The sequence below is a fragment of the Bombina bombina genome, chromosome 4 (genome assembly GCF_027579735.1).
Source record: "Bombina bombina isolate aBomBom1 chromosome 4, aBomBom1.pri, whole genome shotgun sequence".
Lineage (NCBI taxonomy): Eukaryota > Metazoa > Chordata > Amphibia > Anura > Bombinatoridae > Bombina > Bombina bombina.
Window position 1 is genome coordinate 44638166 of NC_069502.1, and position 19309 is coordinate 44657474.

The window sequence follows — 19309 nt, forward strand, 5'->3', positions numbered from 1 at the left end:
GTAATTGATGATCCGTGGACTTACCATGCCTTAAGAAAGAAAGAAATTTATCAGGTAAACATAAATTTTGTTTTCCTACAGGCTTAAATTGTGACCTCTTGTCACAAATTATTTTCTTGGAATAAACAGTTCTGTATATGGGCCTTGAATATATTTATATAAAATAATCATGTCACCTCTCAAGCGCCTTTTTTCTAGAGAAAACAGACCAAGTTTGGCTAACCTCTCCTCATAGCTTAAATTCTTCATTCCCCTTATTAGTTTTGTGGCCCTTCTCTGAACTTTTTCTAGGCCTGCAATTTAATTTTTTATAGATCAGTCCCCAGAACTGCACACCATACTCATGGTGAGGTCTTACCAGGGATTTATAAAGTGACAGAATTATGTTTTCCTCCCTTGAATCAATGCCTCTTTTAATACATGCTATTATCTTATTACATGCAAAGAGTGTACAATATGGGTGAATACTTCCCTTTGAGATTCTGAACCGCAGCCGTCTCACAGTCTCTCTTTAAACACTGTGCAAATCGATGTGTTGTGCTAGAATAGAGGCGCTGGTTCTTTGTTTTCAGCTGTGGATGTTCCTTCCCCACTTTATCTCACTTGTCCTCAATTTCTAAGTGCAAGGAACAAGGCTGAGGCATCAAACTGAAACATTTAAAATAAGGTGTATATCTACTCACAGTAAATATTCCAAATGTCCGGCTCTCTCCTGTTGTTAACAAAAGCAATTCCACAGATTTTTTTTTATAAAAACTGTATTTATTGAGCTCAACGCGTTTCCACGGACCCAGCCATCTTTCTCAAGAGCAGTAAAAAGTTTAAAAGTGCTTTATATACCAGATAGCATACCTTGCCACTCCACAGGCGTTCTTTATATACATAATTATCAAACGGTACCTGTTTCCCCATTGGAGGAGAAGCAGGTTTACACTCGTTACAAAAATTATCCCCATAATGATATATTACTTGGAATTAATTCTAAACATTAATTAAACATCGATACCTACATATCATAACAAATTTAGAATATGAAAATATATAGCATTCTTTTTGGAATCGCTGTTTAGCCGGTTTTCAGTTCCCTTTCGAGTTGTATTGACTTGTCAGTTCCCATTCAGGTCCGATCTAGAGCACATGATTTCGGCTGTCCAATAAGAGTGAATGCCATTCTAGATGCAATCGGGATCACATGATTTTAAGGACCAATAGAACACGTCTCTGCTTCTTATATATAGATGAAACAAAATATAGTGAATAAAAAGACCGTTCATTATTATGATAAACAATACAATGATATAAAAAATAAAATGTTATTAATTTCTATTCGTTGCTTGCTTTTTTGTCTTTCTTTAATATGAATGTAGCTAAAACAACTGAAGTGAACAATATACTGATATTTGCTAGTTATACAACAAATATATTATTTGTTATTTAGTAACAAGAGGTTAACTTTACAAAATGGTAAGTACATAGGAAAATTATATGTGGGTTATTATAACTTTGTATTGGCATTTATTATTACAGTTAAAGTGTCTAAAGATAAATATTTGGACATTAGTATTTTGATTATCTCCCAGTTATATTGCTCCAAAGCCATTTTTTAAGAAATGAGATAGTTGATACAAAATTCAAATAAATTCATATGCAAATTTATATGTCTTTATATTGACATTTAATCGATATGTTACTTATTTGTATTTGCTTTTTAATTTATAGTTTACTATAGCTAAAATCGGTACCCCAAATTTGTTACATAAAGGCCGCTATTTTGGTGTCTTTATTGAGACCCCATTGTACATATGTTTTGAGTGTGTCTATCCATTTCAGCTCTCTTTGATCTAATTGTTTCGCTAAATTCCCCCCTCTCCAGTGTAATTTTACCTGTTCTATCCCCATCCACAGGAAAGAATCCTTAGTGTATAGTTTAACATTTTTGCTTTTACATGTAATTAACTCTTTTATTTCTAATAGAAAACAACAAAAAAGATCCCTCTTTTCCTAACAACTTTCCCAAATTTGTAACTACTTATAATACAGAACATAAAACAATTAAAAAAATTATCGACAAGCATTGGCACATAATACAGGAAGATGAATTTTTGGGACCCATAGTACCCACCAAACCCATAATAATTTATAGAAAGGGACAAAATTTCAAACAGACATTAGCCCCCTTGTTAATAAAAGGTATAGCCCCCAAAAAAACACTTCAAATAAGTAATCTAACAGGTTTTTTTACCTGTGGAAAATGTAAAGGATGTAATTATACTAAAAGAAGTCACAAAACTTTCAATTCAGCAGTTACAGGCAAAAAATACGAAATAAAAGAGTTCATTACATGTAAAAGCAAAAATGTTATATACTTGTTGCAATGTAGCTGCAAAATTCAAAATTTAGGACAAACGTCCAGGTTTCTAAATACGAGAATTATGGAACACCACAACAAAATTGAAAAAAACCATGAAGATCATGGAGTGCCACTACATTGTAACAATTGTAAACTATACACTAAGGATTCTTTCCTGTGGATGGGGATAGAACAGGTAAAATTACACTGGAGAGGGGGGAATTTAGCGAAACAATTAGATCAAAGAGAGCTGAAATGGATAGACACACTCAAAACATATGCACAATGGGGTCTCAATAAAGACACCAAAATAGCGGCCTTTATGTAACAAATTTGGGGTACCGATTTTAGCTATAGTAAACTATAAATTAAAAAGCAAATACAAATAAGTCACATATTGATTAAATGTCAATATAAAGACATATAAATTTGCATATGAATTTATTTGAATTTTGGATCAACTATCTCATTTCTTAAGAAAGAAATTAAAAAATGGCTTTGGAGCAATATAACTGGGAGATAATCAAAATACTAATGTCCAAATATTTATCTTTAGACACTTTAACTGTAATAATAAATGCCAATATAAAGTTAAAATAACCCACATATAATTTTCCTATGTACTTACCATTTTGTAAAGTTAACCTCTTGTTACAAAATAACAAATAATATATTTGTTGTATAACTAGCAAATATCAGTATATTGTTCACTTCAGTTGTTTTAGCTACATTCATATTAAAGAAAGACAGACAAAAAAGCAAGCAATGAATAGAAATGAATAACATTTTATTTTTTATATCATTGTATTGTTTATCATATTAATGAACGGTCTTTTTATTCACTATATTTTGTTTCATCCATATATAAGAAGCAGAGACGTGTTCTATTGGTCCTTAAAATCATGTGATCCCGATCGCATCTAGAATGGCATTCACTCTTATTGGACAGCCGAAATCATGTGTTCTAGATCGGACCTGAATGGGAACTGACAAGTCAATACAACTCGAAAAGGAACGGAAAACCGGCTAAACAGCGATTCCAAAAAGAATGCTATATATTTTCATATTTTAAATTTGTTATGATATTTAGGTATCGATGTTTAATTAATGTTTAGAATTAATTCCAAGTAATATATCATTATGGGGATAATTTTTGTAATGAGTGTAAACCTGCTTCTCCTCCAATGGGGAAACAGGTACCGTTTGATAATTATGTATATAAAGAACGCCTATGGAGCGGCAAGGTATGCTATCTGGTATGTAAAGCACTTTTAAACTTTTTTACTGCTCTTGAGAAAGACGGCTGGGTCCGTGGAAACGCGTTGAGCTCAATAAATACAGTTTTTTATAAAAAAAAAATCTGTGGAATTGCTTTTGTTAACAACAGGAGAGAGCCGGACATTTGGAATATTTACTGTGAGTAGATATACACCTTATTTTAAATGCTTCAGTTTGATGCCTCAGCCTTGTTCCTTGCACCTAGAAATTGAGGACAAGTGAGATAAAGTGGGGAAGGAACATCCACAGCTGAAAACAAAGAACCAGCGCCTCTATTATCTTATTAGCCTTAGAAGCCACTGCCCTGCATTGTGCACTCTATTACTACTCCCAAATTCCTTTCCTCCTCTTTTTGGCTAAGTCTTGTGCCATTTAAATAATAGATTGCATTTTCCCGTATTAAATCTAATTTTCCATTTACCTGTCCATACTTTTAATTTTTGCAGATCCCCTTGTAACAAAAGTTCATCCTGCTCTGACCTAATGACCTTAATTAACTTAGTATCATCTGCAAAAAAAGAGATGTTGCTATTTAATCCTTACTCCAAGTCATTAATACAAATATTAAAAAGAACAGGGCCCAGTACTGATCTCTGGGGTACTCCACTGATTACCTTTGTCCAATCTGTGTATAATCTATTTACTACTACTCGTTGCTCCCTAACTTTTATCCAGTTATTTGTCCATGAGATAACATTTTCAGCTATTCCTAGTCCCTTCATTTTTTACATTAATCTCTCATGTGGCAACTGATTCCCCTTTATCTTTATTTGCACTTCCTCATATAATCTAATTAGATTAGTTTGACTTGATCTATTTCTCATAAAACCATGCTGATTTGAACTCATAATCTTGTTTACACAAATATGCTCATCAATATTATTATTATTATTATTTATTGAGCGCCAACAGATTCCGCAGCCCGGTCCATGGGTACAAAGATAAAAAGTACAGTACAATACAATATAAGACACCGGACAAAATTAAACAAACGTATACAGGGGGAATTGAGGGCACTGTTCCCATGGGAACTTACAATCTAGATGAGTAGGAGGGTGAGAAACAGGAGGTGGGGACTGCAAAGGTGATAACGATGTTAGTGTGGAGTTAGAAGAGGGTGTCAGGGTGCCAGGAATCAGACTGAGACGAGAAGTGCAAAAATAATCACACCTTTATTAATAACAAAAAAATAATAAAAAGTCCACAAGTCAAATAACAAGCCAGGAGTCAAAACCAGAGCTGGTAGTCAGACGGGCCGAGTCAGGAGCCAAAGCGAATAGTCAGACGAGCCAGAATCAGGAACAAGGAAAACAGCAGAGTCAGGAACAAGCCAGGGATCAGGAACCAGGAAGGACGTCAGACAGTCAGGTAATACACAGGAACTCTCACAAACAGGTCTGAGACAATGCAAAGGCAAAGCATACTGAACAGAGGCCCTTTAAATAATAAATGATGACATCACAATTCTGAGACTGCATCCTGTCTCACACAGATAATGCACACCAGTCTGGCCATAAAAGGAAGTGCAGGAAATACACTGTTGCAACATATCTCGTAGGAAATCATTAATAAATTCCTGGAAAACAGCAGGAGCATTAGATAGGCCAAAGGGCATTGCAAGATACTCATAATGCCCGCTCCTGGTGTTAAACGCTGTTTTCCATTCGTGGCCCTCCTTGATTCTAACAAGATTGTACGCTCCTCTCAAATCAAGTTTAGTAAAGACCGTAGTTCCCTTGAGGCGGTCAAAGAGTTCCATTATGAGCGGAATAGGGTAAGCATTCTTAATAGTAAGACGATTAAGACCCCTATAATCGATGCATGGTCTTAACTCGCCACCCTTTTTCTTCACAAAGAGGAAGCCAGCCCCTGCAGGAGAGCAGGATTTGCGGATGATCCCCCGCGACAGAGCATCGGCAACATACTCCTCTATAGCACAATTCTCTGCAACATACAGAGGGTAAACCCGGCCCCGAGGAGGAATGGCTCCGGGTTGCAGGTCTATGGCACAATCAGAAGATCGGTAAGGAGGCAACGTACCGGCACGCACCTTGTCAATAACGTCTAGGAACTCTTGGTACTCCTCTGACAATTGAGATACCGAAGAAGTGCACAAGACTTTAACTGGATTCCGAAGACAAGTGGAAATAAATTGCGGGGACCACGACAAAATTTCGGACCTGCGCCAGTCGAGGCTGGGATTGTGCTTTTGGAGCCAGGGATAACACAGAACAACCGGAAAATGCAGAGAGTTTATCACCTGGAACTGGAGGGTTTCAAAATGGAGAGCCCCAACAGCCATGGACAACGGAGCAGTTTCGTGAGTAACGAGTGCGGGCTGAAGGGGCCTGCCATCAATGGCCTCAATAGCAAGCGGAACAGACCGAGGCAAAACAGGAATGGAGTGCTTTGATACAAAAGCACTGTCAATGAAATAGCCCACAGCACCGGAGTCAACAAGAGCCTGGGTGACTATGAGTCCACCCAGGAAAGGACAACCGTGACCAAATGTTTCTCCTTAAGCGGTTCCGGGGACGAGGATAAACCACCCAAGGTCTGCACCCGACAGGACCTTAGGTGTGAGCATTTCCCGGCCGTGTAGGACAAGACTTCAAAAGGTGGCCCTGTAACCCACAATAGAGGCAGAGCTCCTCCTAGAGGCCCTCTCCGCAGTGGAGAGACACGTGAATCCCAACTGCATCGGCTCAGCAGTACCTGGTGACTCTGGACCAGGAGGCATGGGAGGAGAAGGAGGCATGGGTGGGAACGAACACGTAGGAGACAACGGAACAGGAGGCTTCTGCAAGTGCTCCTTGAAAGAGGGCCTCTCTCTGAGTCTGATGTCAATTAGGATAAAAAAATACACCAATGCCTCGAGATCCTCTGGTAAATCTCTGGCAGCAACTTCGTCTTTAATCGCATCAGAGAGCCCATGAAAGAAGGCGGCAACAAGGGCTTCATTGTTCCAACCAACCTCTGCGGCAAGCGTATGGAACTCAATAGCATAGCAACAGATCTTGTACCTTGCTGAATGGACATGAGTCGTTTAGCAGCAGAGGAGGAGCGAGCCGGAACATTAAATACCCTTCAAAAGGAGGCCACAAATTCAGGGTAATTTGAAATTACAGGTTTATTAGTCTCCCACAAGGGATTAGCCCAGGCAAGAGCTGTGTCAGAGAGTAACGAGATGAGAAATCCCACCTTAGCTCTGTCAGAGGGAAACGCCTGAGGTAACATCTCAAAGTAAATGCCCACCTGGTTCAAAAACCCTCTGCACTAAATAGGATTGCCTCCATATCGCTGAGGTAGAGGTGCAGAACCGGACATGCTCCTGGTAGGACTAGGTGCAGCAGCGGAAACAGGAGCAGCCATAACTTGTGGGACACTTTGGTCCATATGTGCAGTGCGAGTAAGCAGGGTTTGCAGGGCTAGTGCAAATTGATCCAAGCGGTGATCCTGTTCATCCATCCTGGAAATGATGGCAGGTAAAGAAGGATTATTAGCACCATCAGGATTCATTGCCTTTGCGTAATGTCAGGGTGCCAGGAATCAGACTGAGATGAGAAGTGCAAAAATAATCACACCTTTATTAATAACAAAAAAATAATAAAAAGTCCACAAGTCAAATAACAAGCCAGGAGTCAAAACCAGAGCTGGTAGTCAGATGAGCCGAGTCAGGAGCCAAAGTGAATCGGAATCAGGAACAAGGAAAACAGCAGAGTCAGGAACAAGCCAGGGATCAGGAACCAGGAAGGACGTCAGACAGCCAGGTAATACACAGGAACTCTCAAAAACAGGTCTGAGACAACGCAAAGGCAAAGCATACTGAACAGAGGCCCTTTAAATAATAAGTGATGACATCACAATTCTGAGACTGCATCCTGTCTCACACAGATGATGCACACCAGTCTGGCCATAAAAGGAAGTGCAGGAAATGAGCAGCATCCCCCACAATGCACCATAGTCAGCAAGAGAGGTGAGTAAAATGGGTGCCAGCAGCACATGGCAAACAAAACAGGGAAAAAACCCTGACAGAGGGCAACTATTAGGCAAGTGGAATTTGTTTGTTATTGGTTTGGTGATAGGCTTCCCTGAACAAAAGGTCTTTAGGGAGCGTTTAAATGAGTAGAGGTTAGAGGAAAGTCTGACAGCTCGAGGAAGTGCGTTCCAGAGGGTTGGTGCCGGACGAGAGAAGTCCTGTAGTCTAGCATGCAAGCAGCAGGTCATTGTTTGATCTTAGGGGGCGGGCTGGAGGATATTTGTTGATGAGTGAGGACAGATGGGGGGGCTGGGTTGGTAAGGGCTTTGTAGGTCACGGTGAGAATTTTGAATTTAATTCTGCTGTGAATGGGGAGCCAGTAAAGGGACTCTCAGAGGTGCAGAAGATACAGCGCGTCAGGAGAGATGGATTAGTCTAGCAGAGGCATTTAGGATGAATTGAAGGGGGAGAGGCAGGATAGAGGAAGGCCAGTTAGTAGGTTATTACAGTAGTCAAGTTGGGAAATTACTAGGGAGTGGATTAGTTTAAACAGACTAATTTTGGAGATATTGCATTGGTGATTGTGACAGGATGAAAAGAGCAATTGGATGTGGGGTATGAAGGACAGACTGGAGTCAAGGGTAACTCCTAGGCAGCTGACTTGGGGTGATAGGGAGATAGTGGTGCTTTCAATAGTGATAGAAAAGTTAGAAAATGGAGTATAATTAGAGGGGGGGATTAGAAGGTGCTCAGTCTTGGACATGTTGATTTTTAGATGGTGAGGGGCCATCCATGAAGAAATGCCAGATAAACAGTCGCTAATGTGAGAATTGACAGATGGAGAGAGTGCAGGGGTGGGTAGGTAGATCTGAGTATCATCCGCATAGAAGTGATAGTTGAAGCCATAACTACTGATAAATGTACCCATAACTACTGATAAGTTTACCCAGTGAGGAAGTATAAGTAGAGAAGAGTAGAGGACCCAGAACAGAGCCTTGAGGTACTCCAACAGACAGAAGCAACGAGGAGGAGGAGTTGCCAGCAAATTAGACAGAAAAGGACCTATTAGATAGGTAAGAGTCGATCCAGGAGAGGGCAGTGTCACTAACCCAAGGGAGCTGAGAGTCCATAGGAGAAGGGGATGGTCAACGGTGTCGATATAATCCCTTATAACTTCTTCAAGTATCTTCCCCACTATTGATGTCAGACTAACTGGTCTATAGCTTCCTGGATCAGCCCTGCTTCCCTTTTTGAAGAATTGCACATTAGCTTTACGCCAGTCATGTGGTACTATGCCTCAGGATGAGTCTTGAAAAATTAAGAGTAGAGGTTTGTCTATAACAATGCTAAGCTCCTGTAAAACCCTTGGGTATATTCCATCTGGGATTGGAGTTTTATTTACCTCATTCTATTGGAATTATTCAATAGAATGAGAGCAGCTTAAATCCTATTGCCTGATTTGAACAGCCAATAGGATTATAGCAGCTCTAATTCCTATTGGCTGATTCAAAATTTTCAGCCAATAGGAATGCAAGGGATGCCATCTTGAATCGCGTTCCTTGCATTGAAGTTTCAGTGTATGGCGGCGACCGTATGAAGAGTATGCTCTGCGCCGGATGTCTTAAAATAATAATAATAATATAGCTGATATCTTTGGGGCAGTGCCCCACAAAAGGCCCTTTTAAGGGCTATTGGTAGTTTATTGTAGGCTAGGTTTTTTTCTTATTTTGGGTGGGCTTTATTTTTATTTTGATAGGGCTATTAGATTAGGTGTAATTCTTTTTTATTTTGAATAATTTTGTTTGTTATTTTTTTGTAATTTAGTGTTTTTTTTTGTAGTGTTAGGATTGTTTTAATGTGTAGTTTAGTTTTATTTAATTGGTAGTTAGTTTAATTTTAGTTTAAGGATTATGTTAGTTTAATTGTATTAGTTTTTTTAATTTGACAGGTAAATTTTAATTTAAGTTAGGGAAATTGTAATTTTAATATAAAGTTAGGGGGGCGTTAGGTTTAGGGGTTACTAGTTTAATTTAGTTTATTTTGCGATGTGGGGGGCTTTCGGTTTAGGGGTTAATAGTTTACCTTAGTATATTTCGTTGTGGGGGGCTTGTGGTTTAGGGGTTAATAGGTTTATTATAGTGGCAGCGGTGTAGGGCTTAATAACTTTAGTATAGTGGGGGCGATGTGGGCGGGACAGCAGATTAGGGGTTAATAATATTTAAATGGTGTTTGCTATGCGGGAGGGTGGTGCTTTAGGGGTTAACTTTTTTATAGTGGTGACGATTTCGGGGAGAGGCGGAATTGGGGTTAATAATTTTTTAAGTGGCGGCGATGTCATGAGTGGCACATTAGGGGTTAATAAGTTTCATATAGTAATTGCGATGCGGGAGGACCTCGGTTTAAGGGTTAATAGGTAGTTTATGGTTGTTTAGTGTACTTTGTAGCAGTTTAGTTATGAGTTTTATGTAACAGATTTGTAGTGTAAAACTCATAAATACTGCTCTTAGATGGCGTTACAGATCTTGTCGTTTTAGGCTGTAACGCAGGTTTTTTTAGCCAGAACGCAAAACTTGTAATACCAGAGCTATGGAAATCCCATAAAAAACTTCATTTTTAAGAGTGCAGTACTGACGTTGCATTACAGGCTAAAAGGCTTGCGGTACACCTATACCGACAAGACTTGTAATGGCTGTGTTAGGGAAAATGGGCCATAACGCTACTATTTGACTCATAACGCTTAACTTGTAATCTAGCTTTGAGTTAGCACATGGCACTGGTAATATCTCCGAAAATATTACCTTTCTACAGGTCTCTGTGAGGAGTATGTGTCTTCTCATACCGTGTAAGCTGTCCTCCTGCCGGACGGCCTGATGCAGGTCCATTATAGATGTGGCCATCTCCATATATTCATTTTAATATTTTTGTTTAACTAAACTATACCAGTTTAAAAATAAAATCCTTATGATTTAGATAGATACTTGGTCAGGTACTCAGTATATATCTTCATATACAATACATAAACATCCAAATCAAATACATACATAGATACACATATGTATGTGTGTATGTGTATATATATATATATATATATATATATATATATATATATACGTATACATCAAATAGGCACATATACATACATATCATACTGGTTATATGGTGCATATACTTAATTCCATATTTAACTTATCTATACATTTGAATATGTGGTACATTATATACACTGGTTATCAGTTAATTATTTGTACAGTTGGTCACTTAGAGTTGGTCACTTAGACTAGCAGGCATCTCATTAACATATGAGTGAGGGCCCATTTGTTTGTAAGTTTATTCACAATAGTTTCTAGACAATGGGACTCCACCTGGGTTTCTCTTCTGTGTTCACAAACAGCAGGGCTTTTTCCTGGCCAAGTGGTAATCTTTGGACACATTTGATCCAAGATAATTTACATTCTTATCTTATGAGTCAGGGAGGTGCAGTAAATTTTAGCCAAATTTTCTTGTTCAATTAAAATGCTATATCCAAAATGATTTTAAATACATTTCCTGTATCAAATTAATTATTTTTATAATTTGATAAAATAACTCTTATGATATAGACAGTTCCCCCACAGATGATGTAACAGTTGTCTGATGGAGAGTATTTATGTCTCATATATGATGCTATTGCTATATAGTTTGTAGACTCTTATTAGTGGTTTTCGACTGTAAGATATTTGCTTATATTGCTTATATGCTTGTAATAGGCACATTTTTATATCAGACAAGCATTCTGAAACTGACGCTGGTAGCGCGTCGGTTTTATTGTATGATGGCAGGCCTCACTCAAGGCTCTTTCTCTTTAATTTGTCTTATCGTTAGAGCACCTATCCTCTTTGGACAGTTCCTATAGAGGAACAGGGATAAGTTTTTATTTTTTGGTTAAAGAGGGAATTTTTGCCCCATCCTAACCTTTAGGGTTGGAAGGCAAGTTCTTGTCTACCGTAATCCAGTGGGACGAGTATATACATTTTTTGCAGCTCAAATTCAGGGCCTTTCCTCCCAGGGGCAGGTTCCTCCTCTCAAGATTATCTATAGACCAGATAGAAAGAGAGGTGTTCTTTAAATGTGTACAGGATCTTTCCTTTCTGGGAGTGATAGTTCCAGTCCCAGTACAGGAACAGAGTCTAGGTTTCTATTCCAATCTGTTCGTGGTTCCCAAAAAAGAGGGAATTTTCAGACCTATTCTAGACCTGAAGTGTCTAAACAAGTTTTTCAGAGTACCGTCCTTCAAGATGGAAACTATCCGTTCCATTCTTCCTTTAGTAGAAGAGGGTCAGTTCATGATGACCATAGACCTGAAGGAGGCGTACCTTAATGTTCCCATTCACAGAGATCTTCACAAATTTCTGAGATATGCCTTTCTGGACATACACTTTCAGTTTGTGGCTCTTCCGTTTGGCCTTGCCACAGCTCTCAGAATTTTCTCAAAGGTTCTGGGGGCTCTCTTGGCAGTGATTTGGTCTCGGGGGAATTACAGTGGCGCCCTACCTGGATGACATATTGGTTCAGGCACCATCTTTTCAACAAGCAAAATCTCACAAAGAGATCTTGTTGTCTTTTTTTCATTCCCACGGATGGAAAGTGAATCTGGATAATAGATTCCCTATCGATAATTTTTCTGAGAGAGGTCAGGAGAGCCAAACTTCTTGCCTCTCTCTACAATTTACTGTTTGGCCATCAGTGGCTCAATGTATGGAGGTAAATCATTCTGATGGTAGCTTCCACGGACATAATTCCTTTTGGTCGATTCCATTTGAGAACTCGGCAGTTGTGCATGCTCAGACAATGGAACGGGGATCATGCGGATCTTTATCAGAGGATAGATCTAGATCAGTTGACAAGAGACTCTCTCCGTGGTGGTTTTCTCAGGAACATCTGTTCCAGGGCACATGTTTTCTGAGACCTTCCTGAGTGATTGTGACCATTGACGCCAGCCTGCTGGACTGGGGAGCAGTCTGGGACTCGTTAAAGGTGCAGGAACTATGGGCTCGGGAGGAGTCTGCTCTCCCCATAAACATTTGGAATTGAGAGCAATTTACAATGCTCTGATGGCTTGGCCTTAGTTGGCCTTAGTTGTCCTTAGCATGGTTAATCAGATTCCATTCTTACAATGTCACCTCAATGACTTACATCAACCACTTGGGAGGAACTTGGAGTTCCTTAGCCATGAAGGAGGTGGCTTGGATCGTTCAGTGGGCGGAAGCTCACAATTGCTGTCTATCTGACATCCACATTCCAGGAGTAAACAACTGGGATGCGGATTTCCTGAGCAGACAAACTTTTCATCCTGGGGAGTGGGCACTCCATCCGGAGGTATTCTTCAGCTTAACCCTCAGATGGGGGGGTGCCAGAGTTGGATCTGATGGCATCTTGGCAGAACGCCAAGCTTCCAAGGTACGGTTCAAGGTCAAGGGATCCATCCTCAGGCCGCACTAATAGATGCTCTGGGGGTCCCTTGGTATTTCAGGCTGCCATACCTGTTTCCTCCATTTACTCTCCTTCCACAAGTCATTGCTTGTATCAAACAGGAGAGAGCATCAGTTTTCTAATAGCCCCTGCGTGGCCTCGCAGGGTCTGGTATGCGGACCTAGTGGAGATGTCATCTCTCCCACCATGGAGATTGCCTCTGAGGAAGGACTTGTTAATTCAGGGTCCTTTCCTTTATCCAAATCTTGTTTCTCTGAAGCTGACTGCTTGGAGATTGAACGCTTAGTTCTGTCCAAGCGTATTTTTTCTGAGTCGGTCATTGAGACCTTGATTCAGGCTCATAGCCTGTTAATAGAAATATTTACCATAAGATATGGCGTACATATCTTTTTTCGTGTGAATCCAAGGGCTACTCTTGGAGTAGGGTTAGGATACCTAGGATTTTGTCTTTTCTCCAGGAAGGTCTGGAGAAGGGTTTATCAGTCAGTACTCTGCAGGGTCAGATTGCTTCCTTATCGATTTTGCTGCACAAGCGTCTGGCAGACGTGCCAGATGTGCAATCTTTTTATCAGGCTTTGGTCAGAATCAGGCCTGTGTTAAGTCTGTTGCCCCTCCTTGGAGCCTTAACTTTGTTCTTAAGGTTTTGCAGCAGGCTCCGCTTAAGCCAATGAATTCCATAGATATTGTTATCTTGGAAAGTTTTGTTACTTATTGCTATCTCTTCTGCTCGGACAGTTTCGTAACTCTCAGTTTAGCAGTGTGATTCGCCTTATCTTATTTTTCATGCTGATAAGGCAGTTATTCGTACTAAGTTAGGTTTTCTTCCTAAAGTGGTTTTGGATAGAAATATTAATCAGGGAATTGTTGTTCCTTCTCTATGTCCTAATCCTTCTTCTCATAAGGAACATTTGTTACACAACTTGGATGTTGTGCGTGCTCTTTAATTTTACTTTCAGGCGACTAAGGTTTTTCGCCGGTCTTCTGCCCTGTTTGTTTCTTTGGGAAACGTAAAGGTCAGAAAGCTACTGCTACTATTTTCTCTCTGGTTGAGAAGTTTAATTCTTTTGGCTTTCGAGACTGCTGGACAGCAGCCTCCTGAGAGGATTACAGCTCATTCCACTAGGGCTGTTTCTTCTTCTTGGGTTTTCAAAAATGAAGCTTCTGTGGAACAGATTTGCAAGGCTGCAACTTGGTCTTCTCTGCATACTTTTTCCAAATTTTATAAATTTGATACTTTTGCCTCAGCTGAGGCTTCTTTTGGGAGAAAGGTTCTTCAAGCATTGGTGCCTTCTGTTTAGGTTACCTGTCTTGTCCCTCCCTAATCATCTGTGTCCTCTAGCTTGGGTATTGGTTCCCAACAGCAATTGATGATGCCGTGGACTCACCATATCTTAGGAAAGAAAACTAAATAATGTATTTCTTTCCGGGTATTTCCCGGCCCTTTATTTTAGGACAGTTAATTTGAACTAAACCTCAGGCACTGCTACACCTTGTGTTACTCCTTTGTCTCCATTTACCTTCGGTCGAATGATTGGGGATTATGGGTAGGGGAGTGACACTTAACAGCTTTGTTGTGGTGCTCTTTGCCTCCTCCTGCTGGCCAGGAGTGGTATTCCCAACAGTAATTTATGCCGTGGACTCGCCATATCCGGAAAGAAATACATTTATCAGGTAAGCATACATTTTGTTTTTCTGTAACATGCCAATAGTTATCAAACAAAAGATGGCCCTTTAGTCTCTTTCTATAAGAGCATACTGAGGTAGGCTCAGGAGCAAGTGTGAACGTGTGTTAAAGGGACATTAAACATCTGGGTACAACATCAGTAACCTGGTCACTATTCACAGTGCTATTGTTTACTCTTATACCTGCAGCTCTCTTTAAAGTCTTTTTTGTTATATAAAGTGAAAGTCAATCCTAGCCTTTTTGAAACGCTAGGATTGACTATTGAAACAAATAAAGGGGACTTTTATTCATGAAGTATAAGATATTTAATGTAGAAAGCTTGTTTATTTGTTTCAATCGATCACCGTTTTTAGCTGCTACAGTAGCCCACGGCAAAAAATTATTTTGCTAAGAGGTGACGTTTTCACCTCTTAGTCAATAGTTGTGTTGTAAATCCGGCTCCCAGGGGCGCCAAGCCGGATTTACCGCACGGCTATTGGCTAAGAGGTGAAAACGTCACCTCTCAAGCCAAACAGCGGTCTGCCGTGGGCTGCCTGAGCAGCTAAGAACGGCGATCGCTTGAAACAAATAAAGGAGAATTCTACATTAAGTATCTTATACTTCATGAATGAAAGCCCCGTTTGATTATTTCAATAGTCAATCCTAGTGTTTAAAAAACTCTAGGATTGACTTTCACTTTAAACTCATTACAGAATCCAGTTAAACCTCTGCATTTTATACTAGGCACCGCCATCTTGTAGCGCGCGTATTGTTGCATCATGTGACAGGAGCAATGCACTTTCATAGATCTGCTTTTTGACAGTTGTACGTTTCACTTCAGTTTAGCTCACATAATAGAGAGCAGGAGAGTTACATTTTTGCAGGGGTTTTTTTTGCACAGTATAACAGTTACATAACAAGATGGCGGCGCCCAGTGTGAAGATGCCGAGCTTCACTAACTGTTAATGGCAATGGGTTCAAATAAAAGAACAAGTTTGAAGACTGATGCAGACACAGGAGGAAAATCAATAGCTCAGTGATTAATAACCATTCTATTTTAGTTGTATTCAGTTGTTTAATGTCCCTTTAAGCACTGTATGCTAACCATGTGATCAAGACACGTGCACTGAGCCTACCTCAGTATGCTCTCATGGAAAGAAATAAAGCTTTAGCAAAGGACACCAAGATAAAGATGTTCATTTGTGATAGTTCCAATACTGTAAGCTCTGTCTGAATCATGAAGGTTTCATGTCCCTTATTGTACAGTATATCAGCTAAATCATGTATCACCTTGTCATTGGTAGATACCCTATGAATATAATATATTTGTGTTACAGAACATGACTCAATGCATCAAACATGGAGAGGATTACCATATTCAACAGCATTCCCCTATACAGTAAGTTACTTCTCTTATAGGATGTCTTTGTTTTGTACTTCTCTGTAACCTTTACCATCCTGTACTGATGTATCCCATCAGGGCTTTAAATGTCTCCTAACATTGTAGATTATTATACATATATATATAAGAGAGATATACATGCACACATCATATAACTAAAAGTATGTGGACACCCCTACTAATAAATGAGTTCATATGTTCCACCCACACCCATTTCTAACAGGTGCATAATATCAGCCATGAAATCTCCATAGACAAATGCTGACAGTTCAATGGGTCATAGTGAAGAGCTCAGTGACTTTAAACGTGGCAATTTCATAGGATGCCACCTTTGCCACAAGTTAGTTTGTGAAATTTCTGCCCTACTAGATATGGTCATCTGTAAGTGCTATTACTCAGGTAGATTATGAGTTTTGCGTTCGTGTTTTAAAGCTGAACAAATGGCCATTTCAGCGTTAAAACCCGGAACGCAGCCATTAAGAGTCTTGTCGGTATAGCTGTACTGCAAGCCTTTTAGCCTGTAACGCAACGTCAGTCCTGCACAAAAAAAAGACCTTTTTTCATGGGATTCCCATAGTGCTGCCATTACGAGTTTTGCGGTGAGGTCGCTCCCCGACATCGCCGCCACTAAATAAAGCTATTAAACCCTTAACCTCTGGCCTCCCACATCACTACCACTAAATAAACCTATTATCCCCTAAACCGCCAGCCCCCCACCTCGCAACAACCTAAATTAAACTATATTAAACCCTAACCCTAATTGTAACCCTAACACCTTTAACTTTAACATAATTAAAATAGAGCTAAATTAAAGTTACAATTATTAACTAAATAATACCTATTTAAAACTAAATACATACTTACCTGTGAAATAAAACCTAAGCTAGCTACAATATAACTAATAGTTATATTGTAGCTAGCTTAGGTTTTATTTTTATTTCATAGGTAAGTTTTAAGTAGACTAGTTAGTAAATAGTTAATAACTATTTATTAACTACCTAGTTAAAATAAATACAAACTTACCTGTGAAATAAAAACCTAAGCTGCCTTACACTAAAACCTAACATTGCAAAAAATCAAAAACACTAAAATTACAAAAAATGAAAAAACCTATCATTACAAAAAATAACAAACAAAATTATCCTAAACAATAAAAATTATTCCTATTCTAATACCCTTTAAAAAGAAAAAAAAACACCCCAAAAGAAAAAACCCTAATCTATAATAAACTACCAAGGGCCCTTAAAAGGGCCTTTTGTTGGGCATTGCCCTAAAGAAATCGTCTCTTTTTCTAAAAAAAAAAATACAAAGACCCACTAACATTATAAACCCCCCCCCCCAAACCCATAAAATAAAAAATAAATATCTAAAAAAAAACTAATCTACCCATTGCCCTGAAAAGGGCATTTGTATGGGCATTGCCCTTAAAGGGGCAGTAAACCTACAAAATAATGTAATATAATTTTGCACATAGTGCAGAATTATATTACATTATCTTAGCACTAACTTTATACTTTAAAGTATTGCAGGCATATTTTATTTAAAAAAAAATTTCAGACCGCAGTTCAGTGCTCTGCTGAGCGGGTCTGGCTTTTTGTAGAACACTGAGCGGCGGTCTGAAATTTTTTTTTCTTTTAATAAAATATGCCTGCAATACTTTAAAGTATAAAGTTTGCACTAAGATAATGTAATATAATTCTGCACTATGTGCAGAATTATATTACATTATTTTGTAGGTTTACTGCCCCTTTAAAAGGGTTCAAATCAGCCAATAGGGATGAGAGCTGCTTAAATCTTATTGGCTGATTTGAACAGTCAATAGGAATGAGAGCTGCTTAAATCCTATTGGCTGATTTTGAACAGTCAATAGGAATGAGAGCTGCTTAAATCCTATTGGCTGATTTGAACAGCCAATAGGATTTTAGCAGCTCCAGTTCCTATTGGCTGATTTAATTTTTTCAGCCAATAGGAATGCAATGGCACCCCCAGTATAAAAGGGGTACCTTGCATTTCAATCCTCAGTGTGGGGCGGACAATCGCATGAAGAGGACTTCCACGTCAGATCGATGGACCTTCGCCTGGACCTCCGCCTTGGACCTTCCCTTGGACCTCCGCGCATCGACTGCTCCTCCTCCGCAGGGATGAAGAAGATGCCGGTCCCGCAATGGATGAAGATGGAGCCGCCTGGATGAAGATGGAGCTGCCGGGATGAAGATGGTTCAAGCGGGACTTCAGCAACTGTGAGTACCTAAAGAGGGGTTAGTGTTAGGTTTTTTTAAGGTTTTTTGGGTGTTTTTTTTTTTAGATTAGGGGTTGGGCATTTCTTAAAGCTGAATGACCTTTTAAGGGCAGGAAATAGAGCTGAATGCCCTTTTAAGGGTAATGCCCATACAAATGCCCTTTTCAGGGCAATGGGTAGATTAGGTTTATTTTTTTAGATAGGTTTGTTTTTTTTTTTTTTTTTTGTGGGTTTGGGAGGGTGGAGGTTTGTAATGTTAGTGGGTCTTTGTGTTTTTGTTTAGAAAAAGAGCTGATTTCTTTAGGGCAATGCCCTACAAAATGCCCTTTTTTGTTAGTTTATTATTATTCGTTTTGCTATTTTGTGTAATGTTTTTCTTTTTAGAATAGCCATTTTTTATTTTGAATGGGCAGCAAAAGAGCTGAATGCCCTTTTAAGGGCAATGCCCATACAAATGCCCTTTTCAGGGCAATGGGTAGATCAGGTTTTACTTTATTTTTATTTTGAGGGTTTAGGGGGGTGGGGGTTTGTATACTGTTAGGGGGTGTTTGTTTTTCTTTTGTAGCAAAAGAACTGATATCTTTAGGGCCCTTGGTAGTTTATTATAGATTAGGGTTTTCTTATTTTGGGGTGTTTTTTTTTTATTTTTTTATAAAGGGTATTAGAATAGGAATCATTTTTATTGTTTTGGATAATTTAGTTTATATTTTGTAATGGTAGTTTTTTTTATTTTTTGTAATTTTAGTGTTTTTTATATTTGTAATGTTAGGTTTTAGTGTAAGGCAGCTTAGGTTTTATTTCACAGGTAAGTTTGTATTTATTTTAACTAGGTAGTTAGTAAATAGTTAATAACTATTTACTAACTAGTCTACCTATAAATACAAACTTACCTCTGAAAAAAAAATAAAACCTAAGCTAGCTACAATATG

General features: G+C 39.0%; 1 protein-coding gene across 1 annotated transcript in view; it reads left to right on the forward strand.

The window, feature by feature from the left end:
* Positions 1 to 19309, forward strand: part of LOC128655883 (uncharacterized) — a 96056-nt gene that overhangs the window by 65282 nt on the left and 11465 nt on the right. The window contains exon 7 of the mRNA XM_053709472.1: positions 16077 to 16138. Within this exon, the coding sequence (XP_053565447.1) occupies positions 16077 to 16138 (62 nt within the window). The remainder of the gene's footprint in view (positions 1 to 16076; positions 16139 to 19309) is intronic.